Below are 14027 nucleotides of genomic sequence, written 5' to 3'. Positions count from 1 at the left end.
AGTGCACCCAGCAGATGAACTGTCAGCGCCTAGCACAGTATCACACCAAGGTAACACAGACCTTCCTCCTCATCCTAGCATTGTGTCAGGATTTAAGCTGAGGTGACAAAGGTTTTATTCTGCCACCAAGATCTGAGCTTTCGGTACATCTCGACACAGCATGCCCATCTGCCTCCAGTTCACTCACGTGATCTGGTTTAACTACTGGGAAACAAGCTCTAATGGTGGGAGGGGGAAAAAAAAAAAAAAACAAAAAACAAAAAAAACGAACAGCGGCGCCTTTACATTCCTTCACTGAAGTGTCACGGGTCAGATTCTTCTGCTGGGAAAAAGGGAGAGCTCTCCACCAGGAAAGCTCCCAAATGCTGGCTACCACGGCCCGTTTTCTTTTCAAGGCTAGCAAAGGACTGAGAATAGTTTAGCAATAAGCACGAGATGCCATTCTTCAATCACTTGCTCCAAAGCAAGCACGCAGTAAAAATGCACTGAATTATTAGACATACGCCGTATTTATACTGCTGAGACCGAGAGCGGAATTGAGCTTATGCTTATATTCAAAACAGGATGAAATTTCCTGTCTGGAAATGGCTCCGGGCCTTGGAGCTCTGCCAGAAACTATAGCTGCTTGCTGAAAAAGCTGATTGTTTTCCTTTTATTATCTTCTGACGTTTTATTTTTCTGTTATATCTTCAGAATGAGTTCTACACAGTTTTTCACGGAATGGGGCAGCATCTCTGCCTCTCCTGCTATACACAGCTAGGGTGCCTGCATCCCAGCAGGATCCTCAGCAGGGGTGGGTTTGAAAAAGCCCCTCCAGATGTCTCCATTTCTATCACATTCCCATCGACTCAGCACATTTTTGTGCATGGTGCTTTTGGACCAGCTGAGCGTTCACTGCCCATAAGGGACAAAGCTCTTCCAAGGCTGTTCTTTTTGACAGTGGAAATGACTTTTCTCGGGAAGGGAAGTTCCTCCAGCACTGAGGGCACTACTGCCGAGCTAAGACAGCCCTGGCGGGTTAAATTAATTTGTAGGTTCTGCCCAACTTCTGAGCAGGTAGGTAACTATTCAGTGACAAGCAGGACAACAGGTAGGAAAAAGAGGAAGAAATTCCTGGGTGGGCAACTCTGAAAATGCACAAAGCTCTGAAAACTCTGCACCATGTGAGCTGGATAGGGCTCAAGGGCAGCAAAAGGGCTGCAGGCAGGGAGACTGGTCTTTGTGTGTCCTGGCCTCCACGGCAGCTCAGCCCCAACAGCCACCGCTCTTCAGTACTGCCTCCATCTTCTGGACACCAACCTTAGTCCCAGGGGAAAGGTTTAGGTTTCTGTGACTTGAAAAAGCGAATTGCTAGGGAAGAATAGACCTATTTAAAAATGTACGAAGCACGTCAAAATTCTGTATTAAGCAGCCAATAAATATCAAGCCACAATGAGTATTTCAGAATGTTGACACAGAACTAACCCCCCAAAAATTAAAAAAATATCAAACTTGGGATTTTTATTTTATTTTTCTGCCTGAACTAAGCCTGATGGTTCTGAGTTTGGACAGGCTGTCAGACGATAGCTCACTGCGGTGGAAAATGTGAAAATTGGTTTAAGAGAAAAAAAGAAAAGCTGAAGGGTGGAGGAAAATTCCTAGTGCTTGATTCCACGCAGTCTGGCATCTTGCACAGCCTAAACCTCCCTGCAAAAGGGAGAGAAACACTTAACAATCTACCGCTGAGAACAGTGGCACATTTCAACAGCAAAGGCAGAGCAGAATCGACCCCAGCCCCACACCTTCTCCTGTTCCATAAAAGCAAAGAGGAAAGGGAGCCTGTTAGAAAAACAGCTTGTTTGCCTTAGGGCATGTCAGCATTGCAGAGCAGAGCAGGCTGCAGAATTGCCCTGGAGCACAGAAAACACAAGCTGGACATGTCATCGCTACAGCCCTGCAAGCAGGGTAATTAACCCTGATGAGTGGGATGCTTCCACTTTTCGTGCAGCAGAGCGTTAAGGCAGCTCTGCAGGATCCTCACTCCTATTGCTAGGGACGCAGCTCCAGGTACACCAGTGTAATGTGCAATGGAAACAGCTCAGAAACAAGCCCATACGCTACAGCCATGTACTAGCAGCAAGGGAGGCAAGACCTGATCTAGTCTTCTAACCCGAAGGGCAGGAATAGCCCCTGGCTCAAATGTGAGAACAGAGGAACATAGAGGAGACCTCAGTGCTGCTCCAAATGGCACCTCTCGCTCCAGTGGTGTCCATGGGACTGCTGCAGGGCACAACTCTGCCTTGACCACGCTGCCTCCTCAGGGCACTGCGTGATCTCTGCAGAGCACTGCAGAGGGAGAGGAAAGGCAAGGACATTTTGGCACTTGGAACGAAGGCCTCCTGAGGTGATGATGGGGAGTAACATGTCATATTCCTGTCCCATGACTTACTGAGCTCTTTAGAGCTCAAAGGTGCAGCTGTAGATACTTATCTCTTCCTCAGTCAGGAGAGCCACTTCCAGAGGCCACTTACCTATGGCTGGGGCAATGTTGTGAGTTGTGAGGTTCACCACCTTCTTCTCTCTCACTGGCTCTGTCACAAAGACTTGGTAGATCCTGCGCTCATGCAGGCCACAGTAGTGATGGTGCAGGTGGCAGGAGTAAGTGCCTTCATCTGCACTTTCCAGCTCTGAAATCCGCAGGGAAAAGTCACCCAGGGCAAAGGCTGTGTCAGTGATGTTCATCTTCTGACGAATGAAGAGAGGTCCATAAGAACGGCGCTCACCAGAGGCGTACAGATCAATGAGGCGGTCAGCCCGGTCATGAGGAACGCCTGGGGGTTGCCTGTCCCAGTGGACCACTTGTTGTTCCTCCTCACTGTGCCGTTCAGTCCAGATGTGGTTATGGTTCACACAGGGGAGCATCACTGTGCTGCCTTCTAGGGCAACAATCACGGGCTTCTCCCCATCCCAGTACTCGTTTGCATCCTCAGCTGTGGAAACAACACAAGTTGTACAACCTTGGTATGTGCACCTTTACACACTTGTCCTATTCTTAAGGATGCCCAGGCACACCTAAGATTGCTCTCAGATCCTGCAATCCTATAACACATCCCCTCCAAAGATATTGAAGTGTCACAGGGGCAGCGTGTCCTGCTTACACTTAGTTCAGCAGTTAATAAAGAAACGCAGCTTTATCTTCTACATCCCAGGTCAGCGCATTAAGCAAGACCACTTTCTTCCCCTTATAACTGAGAGTTAATCTCTTGCTTCAGAAAGCAGGAAGTATACTCTTTCTACAGACTAAGAATGGAACGAGAATAACAGATTTCATCTTCAATATGCTGTATCCCAATTCTCCAGGCAGGAAATACTTTTCTACCCACAAATGCCCTAATTACTAGAGGAGTTCAAGCAGCACTGTTTTGTATTTTGTTCTTGAAAAGGATGAACAGAAGAACCAAAACACAGATGAGCAGACGGGGGTTCACAGGCCTGCCTGGGTGTTTATTGCATACAAGCTATGAGAACAGCAGCAGGAGATGCTCTTCTCTACCACCCCACTGGCCCTTCAACAACCTCCCAGCACTATCAGCCCCAGTACCTTCACTTGTGCATTATACAAAGGTCAGTTTAAATGAACGGTAGCGATGGATGTGTGCCATGGGTGGCACATGCTGCAGTTGCCAACAGCCCTCAGAACCTTGCTTTCAGAGCTGGAGTTAAGGTGTAGTAACTTGAGGAAGCTTTTAAACTACAGGCTTTCGCAGGTAAGCTCACCAACTGATGTACACGGCAGATCTTTGCAGGTAACCTGACTGATGATGGAATGCTACTAGGGATGTTCTACGGCTGGAGCACTAACAGGATAGTTTGCTAACTGGGCTGCCCAGAGCAAACATTTAACTTAACATGGAATACAATTTCTGAAACTCAGGGAATCTGACAGCAAACAGCACAGTGAGCACCACTCTCTCCTGATGCTTTCCAAGCCGCCTACAGGATCTGTGCCCTGAACCTGGAATTGAGACAGCACAGGCAAAACGCTGCATCCACACTGCTCTTCTCTGACACTAGCAGCACGCAAGGCCTACCGTGATCAGCTCACAAGCCCCACTGTGAATTCAACAAAGTCCTGGCAGAAAGGAAAGGAACCCAAGCTGTCCACCACACCTACCTTTCTTGGTGATAGCTAGTTGGATTTTCACAGTTTCATACAAGTGGCAGTAGTGATGGTGAAGATTACAAGAATATGTGCCTTCATCACTCTCTGCAACATCTAGTACAACAGGGAAGAGAAAGGAAGTTGAATGTTTTATATTCAGACAATAACTACTCTTGTCATTTATACAGCTTCCCGAATGCTTGTACAGATGCAAAAGGGCCTTTCTATAACTTAGTTCTAACCCATCCATATCACCAAGGTGGGCTAAACAGAGAAGAATCATCTCACCTTATGTAACAATTTGTTCAGTCTATTTGCTCTTGTGTGGAATGTATTTGTATTAACAGATGGAAAAAGAAAGCTGATTTAAGTTTAGCCAAGAGCAGGCACAGGAAGGATGGCAATCTTGGGTTTAGAGTTCAGGAACTGAAATACAGTCAAAGGTCCACAAGAAGCTCAAGGCAATGAGTTGTTACCACTTCTCTTTTAAAATGGGACTGTTTTGAAGGGAAATAAAACACTATTGCCAGTGCTTCAGAGAAACTCATTAAACTGATATATATGTATTTATTTATAGAAAACGCTCCGTAAAATAGCCATTTTTACTGAAAAACAGAAAGCCAGTTTAGTCACGAACCCTCCATTCTGCGGACAGCATAGGGAGAAAAGATGCTGTTTAGTACCTTTGATCACCAAGGAGAAGTTGCCATCTGTAAATGCATTCTGGGGCATGAATATCCTCCCTTGGTTGTAGGAGCTGTATACACGCTGATCTCCAGCTGAGTACATGTCACAGAGCCTCTCCATCTTGTTATCTCCATAATAGTTGCTGTACACATCCCAGTGGACTACGCGCTGGCGGTCATTCAGGCGATCCTGGGTCCACACCATGCGGTAACTCTTGCAGGGCAGAACAGCCTGTGACCCTAACGTAGCACTGATGTTTAACACTGACACTACAACACTGTCTGGGTTTGAGGCATCAGCTGGGACTGCAAGCCAGGAGCAAAGAACAAAAACAGAGTTACCAGATTAATGGGATGTGAAAACGACACCAGGGTAGGACTCAGACCTGTTCTAGAATCTCTGCACACCTTCCACCCAAAAGAAAGTAATCTTCAGGACAAACAGAAAGCTTTCTCGTAGAGAAATTATCAATAGAAAGCCACTTAAAAACACTGATTTCATTCCTTGAAAGCAATGTCTACGATGTCTGTTATCAGGATTGTAAATGTGACCTGCCCTACCTACCCTTCCTAATCCTAACCCCCAGTTTAATCAACATTTAGATAGACACTGCTTCGAGGGATGCACGGTTCATGCCTATGGAAGTTAGCAATGAAATCCCCATTGCATGGCGTGGAATCAGGGTCCCTCTCATTTCTTCTCATGATCACAAAAACAGGCAGATTACAAAGACATCACTCACCTGAATATAAATAAACAGAACCTGTCAAAGCAGAAAAAGAAAAAAAAGGATGTTACTGACAACAAAAGAAAGAAAAAAACTACAAATACAGTCATAGTCAGCAGCCATCTGTTATTATTCCATCTATTCCTCCTTTCTCTGTTAATACACTTAATTAACACATGTATTGTGGTTAAGGCCAGAGGCTCAGACCTTGGTTGGTCTGTACACTTAACAGCAAAAGGCAGTGCCCGACACAACAAACTTAAGCTTAAGAGCAATGTGGGATACGCTTAGTCTGCAACTGAATTTCATACAGCCCATGTCTCTATTTCACACCATCTATAGCCACCCAGTTTCTTCCACCATGCTATTCAAACATCACACCAAAGGTATCTGTCCACACAGCACCCACCAAAACTGTGTGAAAGGTCTTTTTTACCCAAGAGGAAACCCTTAAACAAATGTTGTGTAAGACAAACTCAAGAACCCAAGGAGGCAGAAGCAGGCAGGGGGGAGGCACTGGTATTATCTTAGGATCTGATATTAGTCCTGCAAAAAAAACAAGGCATCAGCAGAAACAGTATGGCAAGAACAGTTCATAGAATCATAGAGTTTGAGTTGGAAAAGACCTTGAAAGACCCTCTGGTCTACGCCTCCTGCAACAAGCAGCGACATCTTCAACTAGATCAGGCTGCTCAGAGCCCCGTCCAGCCTGGCCTTGAACGTTCCCAGGGATGGGGCATCCACCACCTCTCTGGGCAACCTATGCCAGCGTTTCACCACCCTCATCGGAAAAAAAAAATTCTTCCTTATATCTAGTCTGAATCTATCTTATTGTAGTTGAAAACCATTACCCCTTATCCTGTCACAACAGGCCCTAAAGTCTGTCCCCATCTTTCTTATAAACCCCCTTTAAGTATGGAAAGGCTGTGATAAGGTCTCCCCAGAGCCCGCTCTTCTCCAGGCTGAAGAACCCCAGCTCTCAGCCTGTCCTCATAGGAGAGGGGCTCCGGCCCTCGGATCATTTCTGTGGCCTCCTCTGGACCCGCTCCAACAGGTCCGTGTCTTCCCTGTGCTGAGGACTCCAGAGCTGGACACAGTACTGCAGGTGAGGTCTCACCAGAGCAGAGTGGAGGGCTACTACCCAGATGTGACCAGTTAAAACCACGTTCTTTTTTGTGTTGTTTGACCGTTGTGAAATGAATGTGAGTTTCATTTCCAGCTCTTTCGCAGCAGACACCCACATCTCAGTCAACTTTCTCTGCTAAGGCACCTATCCTGAATGGACTTGGAGACAGAACTGACATCAGCTCATTTGCCTGGGGTTAGAGTTGCCCAGGTAGAGGGAAGCAGATCCACACTGCTGATGCAGTAGACTGAGGGTCAAAAGATAACTTTCATCTCCAAGACTCCAAACCAAACTCCTATAAAACTGGGAATTCTGGAATTCTGCAGTATGCTGAGTCTACCTGTCAAATGAGGAGTGGTGTGACCTGGCTGTTTCACTCCACACTCCTGACACACACTATTGTCAGCGCTCTGCTGGGCAAACACATCTTGGCTTGGGAGCATGAGTCTCTCCTGCTCAGATTCCTGGTCTGCACAGTGAACACTGTAATGCTCTGGCTACAACGGCAACTCCCTCCAACTCACATGGCTCAGATCTTCAGATCTATGCAGGAAGAACTTTGCAAGAAATGAACTAATGCCTTTGTTTCTGCATTTCTCTGGTCCAGTCCCTCCTGCTTTTTGTGTAGGAGGGGTCTAGGAGGTCTCCTGGCATCATGCTTCGAGAGCACGATTCAGATTCCCAACACAACAACATCATTCATCTCTCTAACCAGTCAAGCTCAAGTGGGGTCCAGCAAGATCACTGGATGTTTTGTCCCGCTAATGTCATAAGCACAACGTCCTCCAGACAAAGGCTGTATTTTTTATTTTTTTTTTTCAGTGCTGGAATTTATGCATTTCAAAAGAGAATAAATTAACTCCAGGCTGGGGCTATTTTAACCACACATCCAGTGCATGGGTTGAGAATAAACTCAGTTTCATTTCCTTTTCCTATCACAAAACACAGGGCAGTGACCGCTTATTAACCAATTGATTTGGTGCTACAGAAACATCCTCTCCTGGCTCAGGGCGAGGAATGCATTTACTTTGCTCCTTTCCTCTTGCAAGTTAATGTGAAAACCATTGAGCCCTAATGCAGCATCATAAATCTAACAACTGACAAAAGATCCACCTAAGCCTTCCAATATCCTCTGCTCAGCAGCCTGCTGCAGCCCTAAACTAAGAGCAGCACTAACCCCTGGGTTTGTATCTTTTAGGGGCCCTACTGGCATGGTGAGGACCACCCAGGTCCTGTCTCTCCATCCCACCCATGGGGGCCTTTTGCCAGGCTAGCCTGCTGGAGCTGTCAGGCACTCGCACTTCTCCAGCACGCTTCCAGACACAACTCTCTGTAAAACAAGAAAGTGGTAACGTTGTCCATAATGTAACAGCTTTTTAGATAAGAAAAGCTTATGTCTTGTAGGTTTTGACAGCTTCTTTTTCCCTCCACTGTTAAAGCTTCAGCTAGCAGCTCCGTAAGAAGCAGGGCAGGAGCACTCTCGCTTACTCAACAGTTACACACCAGGGTCTGTCTAGGTGTGCCCCTCTGTGACCAGGAGATGTTGCTTCCTGTTGGGAAAAGGGAAAACTCTGGTGCAGCCTTGCCTGCATTTCACTATACTGCTGGTTTGACTTGCCAAGTATTGCCACACAAAGCTGAACATCCAAGGGTGACAGTGACATTATGCACTAGAACAAAACCCATCCAAGATGAAGGCACAGCCAAGTATTGTGTTGGAGTTCAGCACAGAGACCAGACATGGAAGAGAAAGGGTTTTTCATGGCATGTCTGTGCACACTTAAATCCACACACACATATTCTGGGCAGAGGCTTTGGGTCTGAAGCCTGCCCTAGGGTATCATTCACAGTCTCAAGGTGGTAGGTGCAAATATCCAAAAGACAGTGGCGTAGCAGCCAGTAAGCAAAGTTCTAGGAGGGAAAGAAAAGACAAGTCTTTACCAGAGACACAGGAACTCCACAAGACAAAGAAGCAAGAACTGACTGTTCTGATTCCCCAGCAATGCCGGAAATCTGTGCACGTACATCAGGTCATGGGCAAGACTCAAACTTATTTGACATAGCTGTAAATGAGATCACTTAGAAATCTAAGGAATCTGGAATGTCTCTGATCTCTTGTATGCCTGGAGAAAATGGAATTTAAACCAACGGACTTTCAATAACCTGAACACAATGCAGTAGTTAAAGAAGGAATAAGCCTTTTTCTCTTTTCAATCTCCTCCCTCTGCTATGTGAGACAAGAACAGCAAACAAGGCATGTCCCCCAGCCATGCCTTTTAAAGTTATTGTTTGTGTAATACAGTAGCTACTGAACAAAGAGAGAGAGATACCCATAACCCAGCAAAGTTGACAGCTTTGAACTACAGGACTGGGGTAAACGGGAAGCAGTTATTTTGGTGAGTCACAATTCCCAGACCTGCAGCTGTAAAAATTAATAAGCATTTATGCACCCAGTGAAAGCTCAGACTTACAGCATCACAGGGCTCCAGGACCCGGAGCTTCAAAAGCACCAAATACCTTAGTACTTGTCATTGCAGAACCCACTGTAGCTTTCCTTTTAAAATTTCAAATTCCACATCACAGATGATCACTTTGTCCTCTCTATGTGATGAACCCACACAAAACCAACAAAAAGACATCTATATGCTGTTCCTTGACACGTTCTGTGCAGACTCAGCATGCTTCTCTGCAGGATCCCAGAGGAATTCTGCTGGTCTCACATTATAGGAAGAGGAAAGCAGCCTGCAAAAGCGCTTCCTAATCCCTTGTAAAAAGCGGAGCCAGCTCTCACTTCTTGAATCCCATCCACTTTTCAAGTGAAGAATTAAGCCACAGGACTGTAGGCAAACTAGAAGTAAAAGCCTCAGGCTCTGAAGGACATCTTACACACTCAGACCTCTCTAGGCAGTGTCCTTGGAGTAGTTCAGACAGAAAGCTTGTCCCTTGAGTCTTGCCTGAACAATACCACGACTTTTTTCCTCTTGGAGACAGCTGCTGGCAGAGGGTCTGCTTCACAGGTAGATGCATATGCTAACGAAACCACTAAGCTCCTCGCTCATACTGGAGGATGAAATACAGAGCAGAAAAGGAAACTGCAAACACCATTAAGTGGTAACCTGAGTGCCAAGTGGCATATACGCTCCATGGGACATGACGACACCAGCTCTACCTGCAGTGTTTCTGCTGAACTCAGCAAGAGCCTTGCCACTGATGTCAGCAGAGCGAGGATGAGCTGCCTGGAACAGTGCCTCACAAGGCAATAAGCATCACCAAAGTCCAGATTGTAGCAGTGGGCAGGAAAGATAACAAGTCACTGGAGAAATGAGTGTCATAACCCACCAGGTGTGTGGGTTGAAACAACAGCCTGTGAGGCTGACACCCCGCTTGCCTAGGCAAGCTTAGCTCATTACTCCTTTGCACACCTTCTCCAGTATCTCCTGCTCTGTCTCAGCTTCTTCTTTCTTTTGAAAAAGGAAGCGACACCACCTTCACATTTGGGGCACAGCAGGATGGTCTAGTCCTAGAGACAGGACATGGTCTTCATGAAATCTGTATGTGTCAGATTCCTTATTTCTCCCACAAATCCCACTGTCCATGCAGGGGATTTAACGGTCTCTGTAGACCTGTTACACAGTTACTGCACTAACAGCAGCCCGTGCTACCAAGCTGTTTCCAAACACTTCTGGGGAATGGCACTGGCTCCATCCTGACTCTTTAGGGAGCTGACCCAGCGTCGAAGAGGTAACACCAAGGTGACAGCTACACAGATGAGCTCAGCTCTCTTCTTGTAGGCATTTTTTTTAAAACCCGCTGACCAGGAACCAGAAGTAACACGTGGGCCCATCCTGAAGAGGCGAAGGAGGGAGGTGGTGAGCAATACAGTTCCACCTAGACATCTCCCATTCACCACCTGTGCTGTCGGGCCCAGGACCACAGGACTAAGCTTTCCAGTAAAACAAAGCCTCCCTTACAAAGCCAACTGATTGTCAAGCCAGGCTTTGAAGTAGGCTTTTATCCAAATTTCTATGTTTGTTTATTTTTAAAGGCTTCCTGGGACAATTTTCTCAACAGCAGAGTCTCCTGCTTTCAAAAAGGATGTCAGGACTGGAGAGGCCTTAACTACTCATCTAGTCCCAACAATTCCAACACCTCACTGCAGGTAGGAACATGCCCATCAATCGGCAAAAAGCAAAAATATGCTGCCTTGGCAGAAAGAAAAAAATTCTTCTGTCGGTACAAGAAAGCAATCGCCACCTTGGACACTGCACAATCAGGATCCCTCACAGATCTGCCCTAACTTTCTCACAGACAGTTCCGATACCAGCTCAGCTTTAGGAACCCTTCTCTGCTTTGTGTGCTTCGTGTTGGCTCCAGGCCCACAGAACAGTTTGTAGAGCCATTCCAAACACAGCGCTGTTCCTCCCTGCAAGACATTAACACTTGAGGGTGTGGTTCCTCTCCAGAAGAGATCATCTCAGCAAGCACGGAACAGCACCGATTCCCTCCCTTCTTCCCTTCCAGTCTTCACTCATTACGTTATAACCTGACTGGTGTGGGGATAGCAGGACTCAAACATCAGGGCTGCCTGGCATACGGACAGTTCTGTCTCAAAAATACACCTGAAAAATTCCGTCAGAGGTCATCCATCCTCAGGTGGGATACTGGTGCCTCTGCACGGCTCCAGCGCTGCCCTACAGCAACCCAACCTGCTATTCCTGCCCTGGGTGCTCCCCAAGCTCTGCCAACACACTAAACCACACCGAGGACTAGCTGGACTGGTTGGGGCTTCTGAAATACAGTTTGTGGCCTCTCCTCCTTCTCCAGGCTTAACTCACCCCACACACTGCTTTCTGAGCCACTGTAACCCTTCCGTCCCTATGACTGATCCCACGTTGCCAATTCCTAAACCTTGCCTCCAGGCATTGCAAAACGAGGGATGATGTAGTGACATGGGAACTAGATTAATTAGGGACCAAACTAAGAACCCTTCAGCTTGCCCCATCTACATACTGAGGAGCTGTGGAGGCTCAGGTACAGCCTTTCATTACCAGGGCTGTGAAGAGCAGAGCGGTCATCAGTCCCCAAAAAGTCTGTGCTCCTCACCTCCTGCTGTCAGCACCCTGAATGCACTCTCCCCACTGTTCTTAGAGCTGTAATTGGTCCTTTGCTCACAGGTGCCTTCCTTAGAGCCCGAAGTGTTGCAAAAGTGGATTTGCTGGGATTTTTGCAATTAATCCTCGAATCTTCTCCAGCCATCCAAGCCTTACTGGGGTTTGTTTAGCTTGGGGTAAGGCTCTCAGGATCCTGAATTGCTTTCAGCTCTTACAGAAAACTCTGTGATTAAGGAAAAGGTACAACCCATTCTGTTATCATAAGCTCATCAGACTCGTCCTCATCACTTTCTTGCACCTTACCCAAAAGTGATTTCCTATGTCTCTGTCTTTACACTGACAGGAAAAAATAAACAATAACAGCACTTTAATTTTTTCCTCCACCCTGAACACATGCACACGCACACACACACACCCCCCAGCTGTTCCTGCCTCTTCAAAAGTATAAAATAACCTCAGATTATGTAAATCTAACTATGCAAGCTTTACTGTACTTACATTCGAGCTTACTGTTTTTGAATTTGCTGATCAAGGTAACTGACAGGAAAAAACAGATTTAACAAACATGCTGAATGGAGTACTGCTTAAACAACCTCAAACATTTCTCCAGTCTCTCCTCCTTCCTCTCCAAAAAGCGTAAGAAATCCATGATTCCCGCCCCTCACAAACAAAAACACAGCTAACTTCAGAATCTGCACAAAATCTTACAAAGATAACAGTTCAAAATCTTCTAGCTAACCCCTGCAGTTGAAATAAAGACAAGTACCACGCCGATCAGCTAGGAGCTTACTTTGCTGAAGCAAAATCTGCCACAGAAGGAGTTTTGCTAGTTGCTTCATTTCTTCAGCTTCTCCGTGTTTTCGTCTCTCTTGAAAAACAAGGCGAAGACTTTTTTTAATTTTTTTTTTTGTAACTGAAAAACACTATGACCTCATCAATTTACATCCAGAAAGCTGCAGACAGCAGCTCATATTCTGCAGAATTACTCCACCTACAACTTCCAATTCCCCACCTCCCCACTCTGCTCTCCCCCTACATTCACACTCCACCTCCTTCCTTTCCCTAACACTTTCTGCACAATCACTACAGACACCCACTCTCCTCTTTCCCCTCCCTCTGGGACCTTCTGATCTGCCCCTGACTTTGATGTAAAAGTTTTATCGGGTGAAGCTGGTCCCGTACAGCTCTGGGCTCATGAAACAATCTTCCTCCCTCCCCCTAGGGATGGAACTAATTTTCCTTGTGCTTTACTTGATCCAGCTGTTCCTTCCTTTGTTTGACACTCATCCAGCTGTCTGCTTGAGACTGGATTTATTCTGTTGCCTTCAGTGGTTTTTTGATCTTTGGTCCCCTCATATGGTTTTGCTTCAAGTTCAAGTCTCCGAAGACAACCTAGAAAACAGTATTTACTCTGTCCTGTGATTTGTAAGCAACGGCTTAATAGCAGCTATCTTAGAAAAAGGATAATAATGATAAAGACTGAAAATGCGGGAGCTTAGGGCAGTGCAAGCAGAAGAGCCTAGAATGCAACTAAAAGCCCCAGAATACTGCAACGCAGGGAACAGGTTTCCCTATCACAGAGGCCAGAACACAGAAAGCTGGGTCAGATTTAGAACTTGAGCTTTCAGCCCTTCACACAAGAACTGAAATAGGCTAATAGCTGCTTGACCGGCAGCAAGACAAACAGCTGACACATTGCAGTAATCTTAACTGCAGAAGAACTGATAACAGTGCTGCTCCTCTCCTTTCTGTACTGGTAAGGTAATACAGCCCTGCTAGCAGTGCCAAGACACAGCAACAGTATCAAGGAATGACTGAGTCTTTGCTCAAGGGAAAGACTGTTAAATTACATTAACCCCTTCCTAAAGCCCTTACTGATGTATTTAACTGTGTTTCTATAACCCACTGAACTGTGTCCCACAAGGATCAGGAGTATTAACACAGTCAGTTACTGAAAACAATCGGTGACAAACAGCAGAGAATGAAGCAGTAAATTCTGAAACTCCAAACATTGCTTCACAAAAGAAAATCTATGCACACCCTTTCTGTGTACACATGCTCAGACCAGTTAAAAGTTCTGAGCGCCTAAGTTTGCATCTACAGACCAGATACAGTCGCTTTTTTCAGTTTAGGGGATTACTTCTTTAGATCCTGTAGGGCATTCAGAGGGGACAGACTCCTTAAACTGGCAGGGCCAACCAGGCATGGAATAAAATTGTGCCCTCATGTTTAAAC

At 46.1% G+C, this 14027-nt stretch overlaps 1 protein-coding gene across 1 annotated transcript in view; it reads right to left on the bottom strand.

Moving 5' to 3' along the window:
- Positions 1-14027, bottom strand: part of MXRA8 (matrix remodeling associated 8) — a 21098-nt gene extending 7071 nt beyond the window's left edge. The window contains exons 1-5 of the mRNA XM_080379701.1: positions 12583-14027; positions 5571-5591; positions 4825-5133; positions 4154-4255; positions 2511-2969 (exon numbers count right to left, since the gene is read on the bottom strand). Coding sequence (XP_080235827.1) covers positions 2511-2969; positions 4154-4255; positions 4825-5133; positions 5571-5591; positions 12583-12631 — 940 coding nt within the window. The 5' untranslated portion in view covers positions 12632-14027. The remainder of the gene's footprint in view (positions 1-2510; positions 2970-4153; positions 4256-4824; positions 5134-5570; positions 5592-12582) is intronic.

The sequence above is a fragment of the Falco punctatus genome, assembly GCF_963210335.1.
Source record: "Falco punctatus genome assembly, chromosome: 3".
Classification (NCBI taxonomy): domain Eukaryota; kingdom Metazoa; phylum Chordata; class Aves; order Falconiformes; family Falconidae; genus Falco; species Falco punctatus.
This window is presented reverse-complemented; position numbering and strand designations above follow the sequence as displayed.